Source organism: Octodon degus, unplaced genomic scaffold, assembly GCF_000260255.1.
Source record: "Octodon degus isolate 3935 unplaced genomic scaffold, OctDeg1.0 scaffold00085, whole genome shotgun sequence".
NCBI lineage: Eukaryota > Metazoa > Chordata > Mammalia > Rodentia > Octodontidae > Octodon > Octodon degus.
Genome location: NW_004524661.1, coordinates 507,747 through 527,282, shown reverse-complemented (window position 1 = coordinate 527,282; position 19,536 = coordinate 507,747). Strand labels below are relative to the sequence as shown.

The 19,536-nt window shown below is 39.4% G+C and overlaps 1 protein-coding gene across 1 annotated transcript in view; it reads left to right on the top strand.

The window, feature by feature from the left end:
• Nucleotides 1-2,515: 2,515 nt before the first annotated feature.
• Nucleotides 2,516-19,536, top strand: part of Lpcat2 (lysophosphatidylcholine acyltransferase 2) — an 83,489-nt gene continuing 66,468 nt past the window's right edge. The window contains exons 1-7 of the mRNA XM_004637014.2: nucleotides 2,516-2,777; nucleotides 9,777-9,916; nucleotides 13,974-14,191; nucleotides 15,403-15,515; nucleotides 17,682-17,742; nucleotides 18,788-18,855; nucleotides 19,427-19,441. Of these exons, the coding sequence (XP_004637071.1) occupies nucleotides 2,607-2,777; nucleotides 9,777-9,916; nucleotides 13,974-14,191; nucleotides 15,403-15,515; nucleotides 17,682-17,742; nucleotides 18,788-18,855; nucleotides 19,427-19,441 (786 nt within the window). The 5' untranslated portion in view covers nucleotides 2,516-2,606. The remainder of the gene's footprint in view (nucleotides 2,778-9,776; nucleotides 9,917-13,973; nucleotides 14,192-15,402; nucleotides 15,516-17,681; nucleotides 17,743-18,787; nucleotides 18,856-19,426; nucleotides 19,442-19,536) is intronic.

Genomic DNA, 19,536 nt, shown 5'->3' with positions numbered 1-19,536 from the left:
GCCTTGACAGAGCAGCATTCCTTTAAGTTAGTAATGGGGTATGTCTAAGGCTTGCATTCTTTTAATCTCAGTTTTTTCATTAACAATGATACCAATTCAAATACTACTACTGACAACCTACAACAACAGTGCTTTCCCCTATGATTAATGGAGGGTTTACAATGTGACAGACACTTTACAGGCACCAAGTAATCTAAACTTTATAACCTCCTAAAAGGGAGGCTGTTAACCAGCTGAATCTTATTGATGAGGAGACTAGACCCAGAGAAAAGTGGTTTGCCCAGGGTCCTGTAGCTGATAGTTAAGAACTATGTCATAACTAAAGGATGACCCAGAGGAGGAACTTTAGCATTTACCCTTGAATGCCAATCAGCAGCCTGACCCTCTACCACCACCCAAATCTCTCCAAGTAAACACATATGGGAGAGAACAACATACATGCTTTCTTTTTTCTTTCTTTCTTTCTTTCTTTCTTTCTTTCTTTTTTTTTTTTTCTTTTGGGGCCAGCTCAATCCATCCTGGGGGAGGGGCTGGCATGGCATGTGGTGCTGAGGATTGAACCACAGTCACTGTGCTTGCCTAAGCTTGCCTAAGCAAGTGCTTTAGACTGCTGAGCTATCTCACTGGCCCTGTACATGCTTTCTAAGCATAGTTTCTTTTAATGAGTGACTCTACTCTTTCCCGCCAGACTGCTCACCCTACCTTTCTCCTCTATAGAAATCTGTCAAATTGAAGGGCTGATGTGTTTTAGTTTTGGTTTTTGAGATAGAGTCTTGCAAAATTGCTAATTTGTCCAGGCTGTGATCCTTCTGCATCAGACTCCTAGAATGCTGGGACTATAGGTATGTGTCATCGTGCCCATCAGCCTAGGACTTTTCAGAAGAACCTGCCAGCCAAGATAGTCTGGTGATCTACTGCTTCAGATCTCCCCTCATTGGGCTGGTGGGGAAGGGAGAGGAGGAAACGTGGACAGGATTCTCGGGAGGTGATTGTAAGGGCTCTCAGGTCATCCTTTCCCCGTAGTCTGTCCACTGGTTTGGGCTCTGAGTGCTCTGGATAGGCAGCCTTCTTGCAGGTATGCAGTCTAAGAGCCATAGCATAATCAGCTCTTGCAGGTATTGTGCAGCCCTACTTGAAGATCCTGCAGGTTGGGCCGCTTGTCTCATGGTCGTAATATACTGTAACTGTGCTTCTCTGCTGCACTGAGAAAATTCAGCTGCTCCCCAACATGCCATTGCTTGAATGCTTTTCTGTGATCATGACACGTGTGTACCTTATGTGACCCTTACTGCAATCCTATGGGATGGGAATCGATTTCCCATTTGCAAATGAGAAGAAGCTCACAGAAGTGAAGGACTAACTCAAGGCTGCACATCTATCTTGTAGGGTTGGAAGAATCTGAGATTCTATACTCAGTAGGTCTGGAGAAATGGCTATCTCATAGCCCAGTAGTTTCATTCTGGCCAGCTCTGGTAGCAATGAATGATTTACCACCTCTGTTCTTTCATTCTCATTCCTGGTGATTTCAGGTCCTGGGACAACCCGCATCCCCACCTCTTTAACCCACACAGAGGATCAAAATGGAACCACCACCCAAATCATTTTTCCTTTGGGTCAGATTCCTTATTGGCTGCGAAGCCCACACTGTTGTCTCTAATTTCTAGTACTAGCTCACTTCTCTGGAGAACCAGTTTCTGTCAGTGTATGTCTTAAGTGGAAGAGATTTCACTCCCTGTGTCAATTTTTTATATTAACACCCAACTTAAGTTGGTTTGCATAAAAATAGAACACACATCAGAAATCCAGCACAGATAGTAGCACTCCCTCTGGATGTATTATTTCACCTTTAAAGGAATAGAAGGCCGGCCAAATAGCTCAGCGGAGCAAGCAGACACAGGGGCTGGGGGTTTGATTCCCGGACCTACCTTGCCGGTCCTGCCCCTGGGGGCACTCTGAGACTGCAATTGAGACTGGGTGTGGTGGCGCACACCTGTAATCTCAGCTCTTGGGAAGCTGTAAATGGGCGAATCACTACGAGTCCAATCTAGTGTGAGACTCTAAATACCCTGTAGACCCTTCCCTAAAAAAAAAAAAAAAAACAAACAAAAAAACAAAAACAAAAAACAAAAAACAAAAAACAAAAAACAAAAAACAAAAAACAAAAAAAAAGAAGGAATACACCAGGGAAACTGGCATTGCTGAATCCAGGTTGTGTGGATCTCTGCCTATTTTACAAAGGCAGCTGACGTTTATTGAGTTAAGTGATTTGGCCATCATGGGCAAAATTGAAAAACTCAGGTTTTCCTGATCTTAAAGGCTGGACTTTGTCTAAGGTGCTTTTCATTTGGAAGTTTATATGAGGGCATCCTTACGAGAGAAGCGCGCATCTCCTAGGGGGCGGGGCTATGTTGCTAAAGGGGAGGTGACTAGGCCTAGGGGGCGTATCCAGAGCGGAGGGGCGGGGCTGTCGCTAGGTAGCTGGCGCCTGCGCAGAGGCCCCCAGCGGCGCCTGGGTGGGGGACTCCGCGGCAGGGTTGAGACTCAGTCCCGGCTGCTGCTCTCTCCCGCGCCAGAGGCTAGGCTCGGGTTCTACTCCGGGCCTGACAATGAACCCGTGCGCCGAGGCGGCGGCGGTGGCGGCCACAGTGCCTGGAGCGGGCGTCGGGGATGCGGGGCTGCGGCCGCCCATGGTGCCCCGGCAGGCGTCCTTCTTCCCACCGCCGGTGCCCAACCCCTTTGTGCAGCAAACGCGGATCAGCGCCTCGAAGAGCGTGCAGGTGAGGGACCTGGGCCCGGGTCTGCCCGGGCGGAGCTGCGGGGCTGGAGGGGCCGGCTCGGGAGTGAGGATGCAGAGAAGGCTGCGCGCGAGGACCCTGGAGGAAGAGGCTGAGCCAGACAGGTGGAGACCTCCCTTTCCTGAGAAGGGAGGATGCACCTGACGGGTTCTTTGGCTTGACTTTGGCATTGTGGTGTGCCGAACTGCCTCGGTCAGGTGGGTTTGGAGGAGCCTTTTCTTGCCTTAGGGAAGGAGAGGAGTTGGTCTGGGATAAGTAGAGGGAGAAGACAGAGATCCGAGGGCTGGGATTAGAATAACAGGTATGGCTGGAATGAGTTAGCTGAGCAGAGACATTCAGGCTAGCAAATTAGAAATGCAAAAAAGAGATAACTACGTGTGAGCTGAAGGTGTTCAAGTGTTTGGTGGATCTTGAATCAGTCTTCACCCAACTACTTTTCTAGATTCAAGGATGAGAGCTAGGGTAGACTGTCTCTGCTGTTAAAAATGACTTTTCACACGGGAGGAAGTTTCTTTTGCCTTGTGAAGGACTGCTTTTGCCCATCGCAGTTACACTCTTCAGACTTCCTCTTTGATGAAATTAGTCACTGAGAGGAGAGAAAGTTGGCAAATTGCATTTGTCCTGTGTGGCTTATAGGGAAAGGAGGAAAAAATGTTTTGATTTTTTTTTTCCCCATCCATCTCACAAATTGTTATTTCAGATTGAAGTACTACAGTGCTTGCAGTCTTTGCACTCAGGGTTAAGACTGCTGTTCTGTGCAGCGAGGGCAGGTTCATGGCTGGACTGAGCTGGATGGCAGGGGTGGTGGCCTCAGAGTGTAGATAGGGTGTCTGGTTGGAGTGGAGGTTGACACAGGAAGAGGAAGATCAGGATGTAGAAATACCTCTTCGTAAAGCAACTAAAACTTTAAAAAGTCAATTTTTATATATTTTAAATGTATAGATGTTTTTGTCGTACCTTGAAGTCTCTGAAACATTTCTAAGTATGTTGACTGTCATTCAAGATTTAATTTAGTTAAATTAATTCCCTAAAATCTATGTAATTGGGTGTTTTAATAAGTGCTGTGAAGGGAAACCAGAAAATAAACCCGAGAGTCTTCTCCATAGAGATGACATATTACAAATGGAATTATGGTGGTGCAGCCTCTTCATTTGTCAAAGAGCTACTTCAGTATTCATTTATTGCTAGGTACTACTATTTGTTGCAGACTTTGCAGTTGGCGTAGGGAAAAAGAGCTGGTGTTTGACAATTTGACTAGTTAAAATTCATACTGATTGTCAAGTGTGGATGTATGTGAATATATTTTACTTTCATTTCAGCTCCTTCTTCAGTGTCTATGCTATGGTTCTTTCTAGCAGTCAAGATTATCCCTTGATTTTCTTAGCAATTATGTGTTTTGGAAGAGAATCTCAGCCAATGATCATCCCATAGCTTGGGAATTTTAGTCCTCTCATCTTCCCCATAGTGTTATTCTTCCACGTGCCATCTCAACATCCGCCCCAAGTAAACAATGTATTTATCATGTATATGCAGCCTCCAGGTCTTGATCCAAGATCCCATCTGTGTAGTAGTTCTGGAATCTCTGCATGTTTTACCTTATATATCTATGTCTATATCTAGATATTATGTGATAACAAATAAAGTTATAGCTAAGTTTTACTGTATTTGTGTCAGGTTTCAAATGAAGAATAATTCAGCAAGGTTAGTTTTGGCCCCAGAAATAGTGGAGTAGCTTAAATCAGACAATCCTTCCATATATCACAAGTATAAACCCTGATTATGTATATGAGCCTATATGAAGATAACCTGGAGAGAGAACAAAGAGAAAAAAACAGGAGATCTGTTCCTTGAAAGAATAGTACCATACTATGGGAAATTGCATGTTACCATTTTTCTTGTGAGCTTCCTTGTGGTACCATGGGCAGGGATTGCTAGAAAGGCTGTCTTACTGGTCTGTTGCTTCAGAGGACAGAGTTTAGGGTAAACGGGGTGGAAAGAACTTGAAGCAGACGGTCCCATGAAGTAGAAAGCTAAAGATAAAGAGTTCCCCAAACTGATATATAAATTCTTAAATCTTTGGCTGATCTCTGAACTGTGTATTTGCAAAGGAGTTGTCTCAGTCACTTTTTCATTGCTGATGCAAAATACCCCACATCCACAAATTAAGGAGGAAAGGTTTATATTAGTTCACAGTTTGTAGAGGTTTTAGTTCACAGTCGGCTGATTCTGCAGCAGAGCAGCACGGCAGAGGGGCATCACAGAGCAGAAACAGTTCATGGCATGCCAAGCAGGAGGCAGGGAAGCAGCAAGCCTCTTTTTCACTTTTGCATTTCCAACAGGATATAGGCCTATTTATTGGTGGCAGCCATACCCAGGGTGGACCTTACCATTATTCACACCCAAAATAATACTAAACCAATTACAAACTAACCCACTTGCTACACACATACCTATAATCCATATTTACACACTAGAGACCCAGCCATCTCTGAAAAGCCTCACCTACAACTGCTTGAGACTTTGGGGTGACATATAGAGATAAGTCATAACGAGAGTCCTCAAGGATGCTATAGGCACAGAAAGGATGAAGAAGCCGAGTAGAGTAGACATTTCAATTGGTGACTACCATGTGGGAGGCACAACTGGAATTCTGCTTAATGAGAGCATCTCAGTAGATACTTCAGGCTGTGTATAAAACCTCACAAAATGCTTTAGGAGAAAAGTTGTGGCTGAAGACTAGGCGCAGTTCCAAAAATTCCCCTCTCAAAGTGTGAAATCAGCCTCTACTAAGTGGATAATCAGCCAATAGGACCTGCTATGAAAAAGAAAAACAATCATCAGAGGAAAATAACAGAATCCAAATATCTGCAATGTAGTATTCAAAATGGTCAGGATAGGGGCCGGGGAGATGGCTCAGTGGAATAAGTGCTTCCCTGGTAGGCGCAAGGACCTGAGTTCAATCCCCGGTTCCGCAAAAAAAAAAAAAAAAAGGTCAGGATAGAACCAATATTAGAAATTCAAAGAAATATAAAAAAGTGATCCATGGTCAGAGGAAAATAGGCCTAAATGAACTATAAAGGTGGGTTTATAAAACGCCATAAAATGACTACATGTGGGAATTTATAGATAAATACTTTAAAGTAGCTACTGTAACAATCCCCAAGGACTTAAAGGAAAATGATGTCCTAATAAGTACATAGTTAGAGGGAACTTTCAGAGAAAGAGAAACTATAAAGAAGAACTAAATAACATTCTAAATCCCAAAGGTATTATAGCTGAAGTGAAAAATTCATTACAGGAGCTAACAGGGAGACAGTGATCTTGAAGACAGAATGCCATAAATTATTCAATCTAAACAGATTTTAAGAAATTGAGAGGGGACATCAATGGTGAAGTAATGACTTCTGAAAATTATTTTCTCCATAAAGGCAATGAGAACACTGGCAAAAATTTTAAAAATGAAAATAGAATTAACTTATTCGTAACTGAAAATTAACCAGAAGTTTTCAGCATTTGCAGGTTTACTCAAGAAAAAATGCTGACTCTTGATAAGAGCAGTAGGCTTTGTGATAATTTAACTTATTTTTTTCTTATTTATCATCGTCAGTAAGTAGAGTCCTTAGAAGGGAACACCCTCCAGTCTTTGTGAAAAATCAACAACCTGGAAGCCATTAGATGGGCAAGAATGGATCAGAGGAACCCCTTTCCAGCAGTGTGTCAGTATTTAATCTGCCTGGTAGCTGCCCAGAAGACGGCTTTGCAAGTCTGTCCTTACACTTACATTGGAATGCAGCCTGTGCAGCTTGCTTTTTCTTATGTGTGTTTGCAAATGTTTACCATTTACTTAAGATATTAATAGAACAGGAGATTGATAAAATTGATAAGGCCCTGCCAAGACTGGTAAAACAGGAGAGAAAATATAAATGATCCGTATCAGGAATTAAAGAGCACTGGTTATTTCTGCTTGTCCCCTCCCAAAGCCTCCTGTGCTTCTAGATGGGGCTTTTGAAAGGTGATTGAATCATGGGGACTGTATAGCTGACTTGGTCTTAGGAGGCTGGGTCTGGTGGGAAGAGACTGCTCACTGGACACATGACCTGGAAGGATGTCTTGCCCTCCCTGTTCCTCCCTTGCTGTTTCCCGGTCACCGTGGTGTGAGCAGCTTTTCTTCCACTTTGCTCCTCTGCTGTGCTGCCTTCCTAGGAGCCAGTATCTGTGGACTAAAAACAGAAGCCAAAATAAAGCTTGCCTCCTTTAAGTTGGGGTGGTGGGTATTTTATCCTAGTCATGAGAGAATGACTAAGATAATCCTTCATGGTCATAGATATAAGAACTCTTAGTCTGAGCAGATCATACAGAGAAATATATGATGTGTCATATATTGATAATGTAGCACATCCAATTTTGATTTCACCTGGAAATATACAAATTAGGTTTCACATACAGTAATTTTAATTTTATAATAACTCACCATGTTAGCCAAACATATTGTAATTGGAGCAGAAATTGAGATAACCTACTTGACAAAATTCAAAAACCCCCGATGATAAAAAAAAAATTCTCAGTAAATAGAAATAAAAGGGAACTCTCAGAATCTGATACAGGGTATCTGTGAAACACCTACAGTTAATATAATGATGAAAAATTAAACTTGTTTCCCCAAATAATAATAAATATTATTAAAATGATATATCCTTCTAAGTGCATCTGTAGATTCCTTTAAGTTTCAATAAAAATCATGACTGTGTGTTTGTGCATAAGTTGACAAATTCTAAAGTTTATACAGATATGCAAAAGCTGTAGAACAAACTCCATCAAGATAAATACCTTGGTCACCACTTCTATTTAACATTATTTTGGGAGTGCTAGCTGGTGCAGTGAAAGAGAAAGAAGGGCATGCAGATTAGAGAAAAAGAAAAGTACCTGTCTTTATTCAAAATGATCAGATTGTATATGGAGTACTTCCTAAGAAATCTGCAAAGAACTATTAGAAGTGAAGTATCTCAGTCACAGAATATAAGACCAAAACTTGAAATTAGTTTTATGTATACTTATACCCTCACGACAAACAATTGCAAAGTGAAGTCAAATAGATAATCTCATGAGTAGCAGCGATAAATGATATTAAATACTTAGGAAAGTTAAAACCACAAAACACTGCTACACTGGAAACAACAGAATATTGCTCTTAGAAACTTATGAAGATTTACCACAGATACACCATGTTTATCAATCAGAAAAATCAATATGATTAAAATGATATATCCTAAGTGCATCTGTAGATTCCTTTAAGTCTCAATAAAAATCCTAACTGTATGTTTGATATGTAAGTTGACGGATGAATTCTGAAGTTTATACAGAAAAACAGACAGTCTAGAACAACCTCCATCAAAATGTAGAAGGTGAAAAAACATGCACTATCTGACTTCAATATTTATTTCAAAACTACAGTATAAGACAATGAGGTATTGACAAGAATAAAAGAGTAGATGAATGATCAGTGATAATTATATGGAGATACACTTTTGACTATAAACATAGGTACATTTCCATGTAAATTTTATCTTAGTAGAGTGAGTTATTTTTTGTATTTTTGGTACTGTGAATTGAATGTAGGGCTCTTGTCCTGAGCCAAAACCAAGCCCCCTTTCTAAATTTTGAGATAGGTTTTTAAAAATTTCCTAGGTTGGGCTCAAGCTTGCTGTCCTCTTGCCTCAGCCTCCCAGAATTCTGGAATTATAGAGATGATTTTTAAAGAAAGACTATGGTATTAGTCAATCCCTTACTGAAACACAATACCTGGCATCCATAACTTAAAGGAAGAGAGGTTTATTTGGTGCCCACTTTCCAGTTATGTCAGTCCAGACTTGACTGGCTCCATGCAGAAAAGGCATGGTCGACGGGCATCACAGAAGAAATTTGCTCATTCTGTGCCAGCTGGAGTCAGAGAGAGGAGGAGCCTGGAACCAGAATACGCACTTCCAGGGCACCCCCAATGACCATTCCAGCCTGGCTCCATCTCCTAGCAACACAGTCAGCTGTGAAATCAATGAATGAGTCCCCTGGTGAGTATACTGCCATCATGGTCCAGTCACCTTCCAGACACACGAGACTTGGGGACATTTTAGATCTAAGCCATAACAACTACTAATTGTTGGCCAGGATGTACAGCAGCTGTAATTCTCATACATTACCAGTGATGCTTTCCAATGATACAATTGCTTTGGGAAACTAGTACTTTTCTTATGAGTTAAATAACATTTAAGATATAGTAGTTCCATGTTTAGTATTTATTTAAAAGAAATGAAAATATTTATCTGCAGAAAAAAACTTGTATAAGAATGTTCATAGTGACTTTATTCACAATAGGCCAGTTAGAAATAACTAGAATATTTAACAGTAGAATCAATAAGCAAATTGTGGAATTGTGAAATGCACATCTTTTCTAGCATTCTTTTTTGACTTGCACTAATATATACATCAGATTGTCTTATGGATTTCTTCACTGTTTTTGTTGCAGATGGTAGGTTTTATGAGGTCAAATGTCATATCTTAGTTTTCTTTGTGCTTGAGTCCTGGTATAGGGTAGTATTAAGTTCATTCTTGAGTAAATACATAAATGGCATAAAACTTTTCCATTACATATTCCTGCTTGTTAGCAGTATTTTAAAATAATGTCTATTCATCTATCTTTTGATTAATTTATCTACTTTTTAATGTATTTAGTATAGGGTCTACAGGGTCTCATTATACAGATCAGACTCATTGTGATACTCCTGTTTGCAGCCTCCCAAGCAATGGGATTACAGGCGTGTGCCACCCTGCCCAGTCTCAAACGGTCTCAGTGCACCCCGGGGGTGGGGCCAACAGCATGCCCTGAATTGGACCCAGGTCACTGCATTTGCCTAAGGAGGAGCTTTAATCTGGTGAGCTATCTGGCCAGTCCTTAATTGTCTACTTTTAATCAATTTTGACTTTCAGATTTTTCTTCTTGGAATTATTCTGCTTCCACTTCGTGCTTTATTGGTTGGATTAATATTATTGCTGGCATGGCCATTTGCCGCAGTTTCAACAGCATGCTGTCCTGAAAAGCTGACCCACCCGGTAACTGATTGGAGAAGGTAAGAAATAATTATGTCCATGTATTAGGTAAATAAAGATTTAAAAGTGGTTTTATAAGATGTAATCACAGATCAGTTTTAGCTACTGCTGCCTACTCAATTTTGATAACTTATTTATATAGAAATGATTGTACAAGTACATTCTCATAATCTCTTTTAGTTCTAATTTTTATAATTTTAAAAGATTGTATATTCTATATTGCTGACAAAAAAATAGTACCCCCTTGTTCTGGAAGATACATTTTTAGTATAACTGAAACCATTACTCAAAATGCTTTCTTTTTCATTTTCTATTTTGTCCTCCTAAATTAGCAACATGCTTTCTGCAGAGATATAATTAAATGAATCAATTGTATTTTTATCAATTATGTTAACACTTATTATTAATGACAATTTAATAATTTAGCAGTATGGCCTGGCTATTTATTTATTTATTTATTGGCGGAACCGGGGATTGAACTCAGGCCCTTGCGCTTGCCAGGCAAGCACTTATTCTTCTGAGCCATCTCCTTAGTTCTGGCCTGGCTTTTTCCAGTGTTGGCATTGAAGCATAAAGAAATGGCTTCCCAAGCAATAGCCAGTGCGGATGATGCAGAAGTGGATTGTGAGCGAACAAAGCTACTGGCAAAAGTCATTCCTGTTGGGCAGAGTCAAGCTATTGCCATCAGTTGGTCTCGAAGTTGGGGGTTTTTAAACTGGACACTGTGGATTGCACATTGGGTCCAAGTTCATAAATTTGTTTTAAGGCACTGATGAACTCTCTGAAATTGTGAACAGCATTTTTTCTTTACATAAATGTGTGTTTCTTTCATCCAAATCTCAAATGTGCATATGTCCTCCAAATTGTTTTTCGAGAAATGTCATTCTAGCAACTTAAAGGAAACATGTTGTTTTCTTTTCAGTTCATGTTCTAGTGAATACATGTCACTATCAGACAGAAAGTTGACTTGAAACGGAAACAAATCCAACACCGAAAATGCCCCAGAGAAACCACAGTCCTCGCAAATCATACTTTTTTCTATTATAGCTCAAAGTGATGCAGTATAAAGACAATACTTTAAGGAATGGTTTTCATGATTTACCAGTTTCTTTTAGATTGTCTTTCTTAGATTAGAACTTGAGCAACACAAGATGTTGTTACCTTCCAGGGCTTCTAGGTCTAATTTTCCGTGGACTCCGAGTGATGCCTATCTTTTACTTTATTTTTTAGATTATTATTAAAATTATTATTTTACTGACAATGGCTGATGAAAACCCAGGATGATAGAAAGAATATCCTATGTATTTATAAAATAAATAGAATAAATGTTATTTAAAGTTTACTCTTTCCAATTTAATCAGTTTCTCTGCCCCCTGTCAAATAGGTCACGTTGAAGTTATGTGGCTCCAAGCTTTTAGACTTATTAAAAAACATTTAAATAGAAATGCTTAGTGTATCTGAATGTGGGGTATTTGGAAATGTAGTTGAAATTCAATGAGGAGATGTGTTTTTATATATTTAGAAAGAGAGGTCCCATCTCTAAACTAAAGGGGAAGAAGGGGAGGTACAGTCATTTCCCTGTGCCCTCTGAAAATGTACTTTTGTTTTCTGTGTCTCACTTCTCCTTACTGTGAAATAAAAGTCATAGAAACTTCCTCAGAGTCCAGTTGCTAATAGTTCCTCCCCCTGTGGTTACAAGAATACTGAGATAAGGAAATAAGAACTCTCATATCTAAAACTCTCCTCAGATACCTCATGGGTGAGGAAGAGTTAGCCTACCATTTCTCTGGGTTTTATTTGGGAAAAAAAATTACATTTGTCACAAACATTGCATTAATGAGCTTTCCTGATGCTGGGACAAAATACTTAACTATCTACACCTTAAAGGAAGTGAGGTTTATTTGGGGCACAGTTCCAGTAGGGTTAGCCCAAGATTTGCTTGCACCAAGGCAGGGATAGCATGGGGGATGGGCATGGTGGAAGGAAGCCACTCAACCCATGGCAGTTGGGAAGCAAAGGAGAGAGCCTGGGAAATGAATGCATTCTTCCAGGTGACATCCCCAGGGACCCACCTCCAAGCAGGCCCCTCCCCATACCATCACATACAGCTGCTGAACTGAATAGATAGCACCATCAGGCCTGGTCATCTCCCAAAAGCCCCACCTTTGAACAAGAGGCTTTTGGATGTAAACCATAATAAGCATGTAGACTTTTTCTTGTTACTATTCCCTAGACAGTATAGTATAGCACCTATTTGTATAGCATTTACACTTTATTAGCTAGGATTTGAGTAACTTACACATGATTTAAACACTCTAGGAAGATGTGCATAGGCTATATGCAAAAACTACATTTCTTCTGTAAAGAACTTGAGCAACTCATGATGTTGTTACCTTCCAGGGTTCCTAGGTCTAATTTTCTGTGGACACCAAGGGACATGTGTTTATCTTTTACTTTACTTTTCATGAAAAGCCATATGATTATTCTTACACTGAGGTAGCCCTCTTATTTTTGCATTTTTAGGAGTGATATGGCTTGTGTCTCAATGTCCCCCCTTTTCCCCCACCAAGGCTCATGTGGTCGTAGGGCTTTTTCTTAGGTGACTGAATCTAGGGTGTGTGATTGACTGGTGGTGCGATACTGAGGTAGAGGCTGGGTGATTGCTGGACCAGTTCACTGACTGAACTGGGACTGCTCTAATCCAAGTGAATGATACAGTGTAAGGGACAGAAAGAGGCGTGTCTCCCTCCTCGCTTGTTGCTGTTGCTGTCTTCTTCTGTCATGCATGGTTTTCCTCTGCCGTGTGCCACCCTGCCTTGGCCTCAGCTATTATGGGCTGAAATCTTCACCAACTGTGAGCTAAAGAAATCTTTCCTCCTTTAACTTTGGGTATCTGATATTTTGTCTCAGCAATGAGAGAAAAGTGACTAAGATAAGGAATTTGTTTTGTTTCCTTACTTGATTGAGGCTGTCCAGTTAGAGATTGGATCCTACTTCTGCATGGCCAGCACCGTTCGTGGCACAGTTTGGTGCAGTATTTAATTTTGAATGGTAGAATGTTTTAAAATCTGTTAAAAAACAAAATTGCTTCAGCACTTCGCTGTCCCATGGAAGTGAGATGACAAATTTACTGAAGGTTCTTGGTGGCATTTAAGAGCTGTATTAATACAGATAACATTTCTTGCTAAAAATTATCCCTAAAATAGTTCTGTGTGAAGAAGTAGAGACCTGTCATTAGACAAATGTAGATTTCCAAGATGACTACTTTTAAGGGTGCTGCAGATTTGGACGTCTTGGTGGGGGCAGGGATGTATCTTGAAGATTATTCACTGTTTTCGCTTTGTGATCACAGAAAAATGAAGTTACAAATTCTAGGGCAAATTACTTCTTTGTGTCTCACTTTTTCATCTGCAAAATGAGAATAATGATAATAAATAATATGTATGTCATAAGATAAGGACACAGATCAAAACATTAATATATTTAAAGCATTTAGATAGTACCATGCACCTAGCAGAAAAAGCTCTCTGTGTTAGCTATTATTTTCCTTAGCTCATTTTTTAACCTGAAATTCTTTGACATGTTTTGGTTCTCTTACTGCAGTTTAGAAGCAATAAGAAGTTAAACCCTGCTGCTGGCTCTGATTTGTGATAGGTTTTTTTTTAGGTGAATGGCACAGAAGAGAAACAGGCAGAAGGGAAAAGGGAAAGGGGCTTTATTTCCTTTGAGGACACAGGAGAGAATGTGGGGAAAGATGAGAAATTCTCTCCCCATTGGAGCGAAGGGAGGCTGAGGCCTTTTGCCAGGAGTAGAGTTTGGAGGAGATGTTTAGATATACCAGAGGAGGCTGATTGGGGTCTTCCCTGAGGTGGCGGGAAGGGTAGAAGTAAATTAAATCTTGGGCTGAACTGGAGAAGAGGGAGGTGGTCTTGGGGAAGATGGGCTTTGTTTTAAGGGTTTCAGCCATATTAGATGACCACCATGCTGATTTTAGCAATTCATACTAGGGCCAGAACCTATCAATTTGTAAATCTAATTATGTCTTTTCTATACTCTTTTCTATACTTACTTTCAAAGGAAAATTACTCAGCCAGCTTTGACGTTTCTGGGTCGTGCCATGTTCTTCTCCATGGGATTCCTAGTTACTGTGAAAGGCAAGATTGCGAGTCCTTTGGAAGCACCCATTTTTGTCGTTGCCCCTCACTCCACGTTCTTTGATGGAATCGCCTGTGTCGTGGCTGGGCTACCTTCTCTGTTATCTCGCAGTGAAAATGCACAGGTCCCCCTGATTGGCAGTAAGTACTTATAAAGGAACACATAAGATAGTTTTATACTCATGCTTTAAATTAATCATATATGGTTTTGATAAACTCTTTTAAAAATTTTAAAACAAAGCCTGTCAAATTTTTCTATACAGCACTACATGGAAGGAATGAATTTTTACGAAGAAAGATGTGACTTTCTTTCTCTGGAGCTTTGTCAGACTTTTCAAAACTTATCCTTACCATTTTACTAACTGTCTTATATTTGCTTTTTCATATGGGGCCAGGAAGACTAGTTTTCCAAACTGGACAAGTTTGATACTTTTTATTTTTCTGGAGAGAGAATTTAACCAAAGAATCTGTGCAAAGCCCAGATTCCATACTGTTTCCTGAATTGCTCCTGGGTGTAGTTGCTGATCAATGTACCAAATCTGTTCTTCTAACTGTTTTTTTCATTATTCCTCTCCAAATCTCCATGAGGGACCTCTGTGTAACTCTTTGAGAATTATGATGTGACACAGTAAGTGCTTTCCTGCCGTAAAAAACAATGAAGCAAGTGAAGTGTGTTTTGTACCAGATGCTGTGGTTTCTCCCCAAGGAACTGGTGTCCAAGTAACGCTCCCTGATGCCCCAGGTTACTGCAGGCACAGAGTGATGGGGGAGTGGGTGTGAAGGCGTGGGGTGGCCCCGGTGCACTGCAGAAGTACTGGCAGTTCTTGCAGCTTTGTCGTTCAGCCTGGACACATTTTTCTTTAGTGGAACTACCACGCATTCTATGCTATGGCCTTTTCCTGAAATATGATGAAGGAACGTATCTTTCATAAATTGAAGCTTGCTCTGTATGTGCTAGGGAGTTATGCAGAAGATTGTCATGCTAAATGTTTTAGTAAGATGAGTAGCAATTACCTTTTATGTATACTGTGAGTTTGCAAAATCATTTTTCAGGATATTTCTCAAACTTAAGATGATATTGTATTGTTTAATTTAGGTTCAGGAAGAATACATTACAGAGAAATTTGGCATTTGAGTATTTGCATATGTTTACTGCCTATTTCTGTTAAATTAGTAAATTTTTTTTTGGTATAAATGTTCATCTCTTCTTTTGAAATTAGAAGCTGATTTCTAGTAAACTTTGAGTGTTTGTTAATTTATTTTCCATAACATTTGTTTTATGGTGTAGTTCATGTTATTGCTGCAGTGACTTTAGCCAAAAAGTGACTTGTGATTTTGTATTTGTTTTAAAGGACTGCTACGGGCTGTGCAGCCAGTACTGGTGTCCCGGGTAGATCCAGATTCCCGAAAAAATACCATAAATGAAATAATAAAGCGAGCAACATCGGGAGGGGAATGGCCCCAGGTAAAATACAGTAGATGGTTATTTAAACATATTGAGAGTTTATGATACGTCCAGAGACTTATTGAGATATACAAATAAAAATATCTGTGACCACCTGTAGTAGGTATCTTTAGTGCAGTGGGTACAAGGGTAAGTGAACTAGTGAGTATTAAGAAGTCCTCTTTTCCATAAGATACTACAGTCCATGGGCTTAGATGTATCATTCTTTTATGTTCAGCACACTCTGTGAAACAATTTTTACTTGGTTGCAGAAAATTGATCCTCTCTGACCTTAATTACCACTATACAATATGAATATATCATAATGTTTAATATGTGAGATACTAAGCCCAGATAATCACAATAATGCGTTGGGTTTACCGAAAAAGTAAGTAAGGTCTTGTATTTTTTCGGAAGTATATTTAAATAACAGTTCCACAGGCATGTCAAAAATCATTGTAAGACTTTTATTGCTTTGCCATCACACCACCTCCTTCCCAGAATACCTCTTGTGTATAAAAGAGAACATTATTTATTACATAACAGACCAGGGGTGCTTCTAATAAGTATCCCTCTACTTTTGTCCAGAGAAAAACAAGTGACCTCCAACAGACTGGTGGTCCATAGTGATCTGGCCACCCTTGGTGACATGGACATTTAAAAGCACCAAAAAGAATAAGACCAACCAGGAGGTTTTAAGAACTAAGACATGTGAGGAATTATTTAAAAGTTGAGGAGGATTTGCATTTGAACTGAGCATTTGTGGATCTAAACATGTTGTCTGTAAAATTAATCCGTAGGAGATAATAAGTAGATTCTGGCTCATTTTGCTCAAGTTAAGAAAAGGAGTTCTATTCACAGGCAGGCAGAATGGTCTGATTTGAAAAGTGTTTCTACAGAATTCAGGCATTGGCTGAGCAACCATGTGAGTGGGTGAGGGGTATTATACAAAGAATTTAAATACTAACATTCTTAGGTGACTTTTAATGTCCCTTCCAGCACTGAGGTTTTATGATTTACTTTAGACATATTCATTGTTAACATAACTGTAGAATATCTGTTGAATAAAACATTTGCTGTTTTATCTTATTGACATCGGAAACTATTTTAATTGGAGGATGAAATTACACTATTCAGAATGTTTATTTTATAAACAACATGTAATTATAGTGATTTAGCCCAATAAAGTTTCCCTCTCTATTATAAAATACACATTACTCACTTCTATGAGTGTTGAGTGCAGGAACTTTGTTTTTATTTTAGGTTCTTAAGAGGTTTGCTCCTGGAAAATTTTGAAAAGCTTGAAAAACCAAGCTACTGTTTTATTTAATGGAGAAACTATCCGTACTTCACATCTTTCACATGGAAAGTGAGAAGTAATATGGTTATAGCTTGGTCCCCGACGGCTTTGAAACTTCTTGCATTTGGTACTCAGTGCAATTTGACATGAAAATTTTGTCCCTCTACTGGGTCATTTGCTTGGCATTCCACCCACAACGTAGAATTTGTCAGTGGAACTCCCTGTGACTTCCGCCCTTCACAACCAAAACAAGGTGTTTGGTGCTTACCTTGGTATTTCTTGTGCTTCCCTGAACCAATAAATGAGTGCCAAGGTACTGGTGTATTTTAAAAGCTAAGACATTTCCTCAGAAAAAAATGATAATAAATTGTATTGTATATGCCATCTAATTCAGCTAAACCTAAAACACATTGCAAACATTTTCTTCTTTATGGGTATGATGTCCCTCAACTATGAGTAGTAGGAACAAATATCATTTAATGGAAAAACAAACAAAACCAGAGATTGTTTGGTAAAGAATATAGAGTAATATAGTATACCTAATGTATACTTTGACTATGATTTATAGTGCTTTATATCTTCTTTAAAACTTACTCAGATCATTAATAAAAACATTGTTAAGAAATAAATAGACTGTATTTGTGAATTATGTATATTCCCTATTCAAAGCTTTGATCCATTTTACAATTAATGATCAAACTACATTTCTTTTAGAAGAAAATTGAATACAGTAACATTGCCTAGCTTTCATTAGAATCAAGTGTTAGTCTTTTATTTCATCTTTGTTTTTAAAGCATTGGCAGCTGTTTGGGAAGCCATAAGAAAGCAAGTAAAGAGGTAATCTATTAATTAGACTGAAATATTAAATCTATTCCTTTTTTCCCAAGATACTAGTTTTCCCAGAAGGTACTTGTACTAATCGCTCCTGTTTGATTACTTTTAAACCAGGTGAGATAAATTAAATTATGTATTGTAACAAAGTACGAAAGATTTCAAAAATGATTGGATAGCAGTGCACAAAATCACTCTTCCGTTTTCTCTGAGCATTTCTTCTTTTCTGATGAAAAGTTTTAATATTGTGATTCTGCAGAACTTACTCTTTTTCTTCCTTTTTGGTTATCATTAGCCCTTTTTCCTTAGAGTGTTCCGTCTCTGGGCATCCGTGTGTGTGTGTGTGTGTGTGTGTGAGTGCGTATGCGTAGAAACCATATGTTTCTTGTCTTCTAAAAGCATCTCATAGATCCCTGGGGTCCTATGTTACGACATAGAAATCCTATTTCATTATGATTTATAACATCTTCAGCTGCCTTTCCAGGTTGACTCTCTCCTGAACATGAGGAAGGCAGTCCAGAAGGCAGCCTTCCTCCTAACTTGGTAGCACCTTAAAATGTTCTATGTTTGGTGCCACAGTTATGACTCACTTCCAGCCAGTGTAGGAGCTTTTGCTTCTGATTTCATGTAGATATTATTTATCATTAAAAAAATCTTCTTTGGGCTGGCCAAATAGCTCAGCATATTAAAGCACCTGTAAACAGGTGAAGGGGCTGGGGGATCGATCCCCGGGCCTGCCATGCTGGCCCCGCACTCACGGCGTGCTGAGATGGCAATTGAGACTGGGCATGGTGGTGTGTGCCTGTAATCCCAGCTCTTGGGAGGCTGTAAATAGGAGGATCACTGAGTCCTATCTAGTACTGAGACCCTGAAAATCCTGTAGACCCTTTCTTAAAATACAAAAAAAAAATCTTCTTGAATAATGGGTGTTTATAAAATGGCAGAAAGTGTTTCAAGTGGCTTAGGTGCAGCCTTTAATGTTTTCCTGAGATAATTCTCAATTTAAAAACCCTTACTTTGGAAAAAACTTTTAATAAATATTTCTTGTTATGTCTGCTCTCTTAAACATAGTATAAAGTGTGTTTATATTATGTACATTTTTTCTTATTGTAAATTTTTTCTTCATGTAAAAATCATGTCCTACATTTCAATGTGGTTATAGGAGCCTTCATTCCAGGAGTTCCAGTACAGCCAATCCTCCTCAGATACCCAAACGAGCTGGTAAGCATAGTATTTTATCATGGAGAGAATTTTGAATATTTCAGACAACACATGTTCTCTTTGAATAAGGGTCTGAAAAGATAAGAAGTAGAAGATCTGGAGATTCACTCTGCTTGCTGTATCCAGCTTTTAAATTTTTGCACGATAGTTGTTGATACCAATATTAAATAATATTTTGCTATTAAGCTTCAGAAAAATATTTCTAAATGAGAGTAAGTCCTAGATTTAGGATCTTATAGATGGAATAATAGAAATTTGTTACTTTAATTAAACCTATAAGGAAGCTTTTCCTAATTCAGAGGTCATTATTTGTGGAGAAAGACTGAAGTAGCAGGATACATTTGGGAAAAGTCAGTGGTTAATTTCTGGATCAGTACTTCCCTCTCTGTGTTACCCACTGGCAAGTAGCTTAAGCAAGGAAATATCTGGAAGAAGGGCCGGCCAAATAGCTCAGCAGACTAAAGCACCTGTTGGCAGAGCCCAGAGGCTGGGGTTCGATCCCAAGCATGCCTTGCCAGCCCTGTCCCGGGGCATGCTGAGACAGTGATTAAGACTGGGCATGGTGGTGCGTGCCTGTAAGCCTAGCACTTGGGAGGCTGAAAACAGGAAGATCACTACAAGTCCAATCTGTGTAGTGAGACCCTTTAGACCCTGTACTAAATACATGAAAAAAAATATCTGCAAGAAACT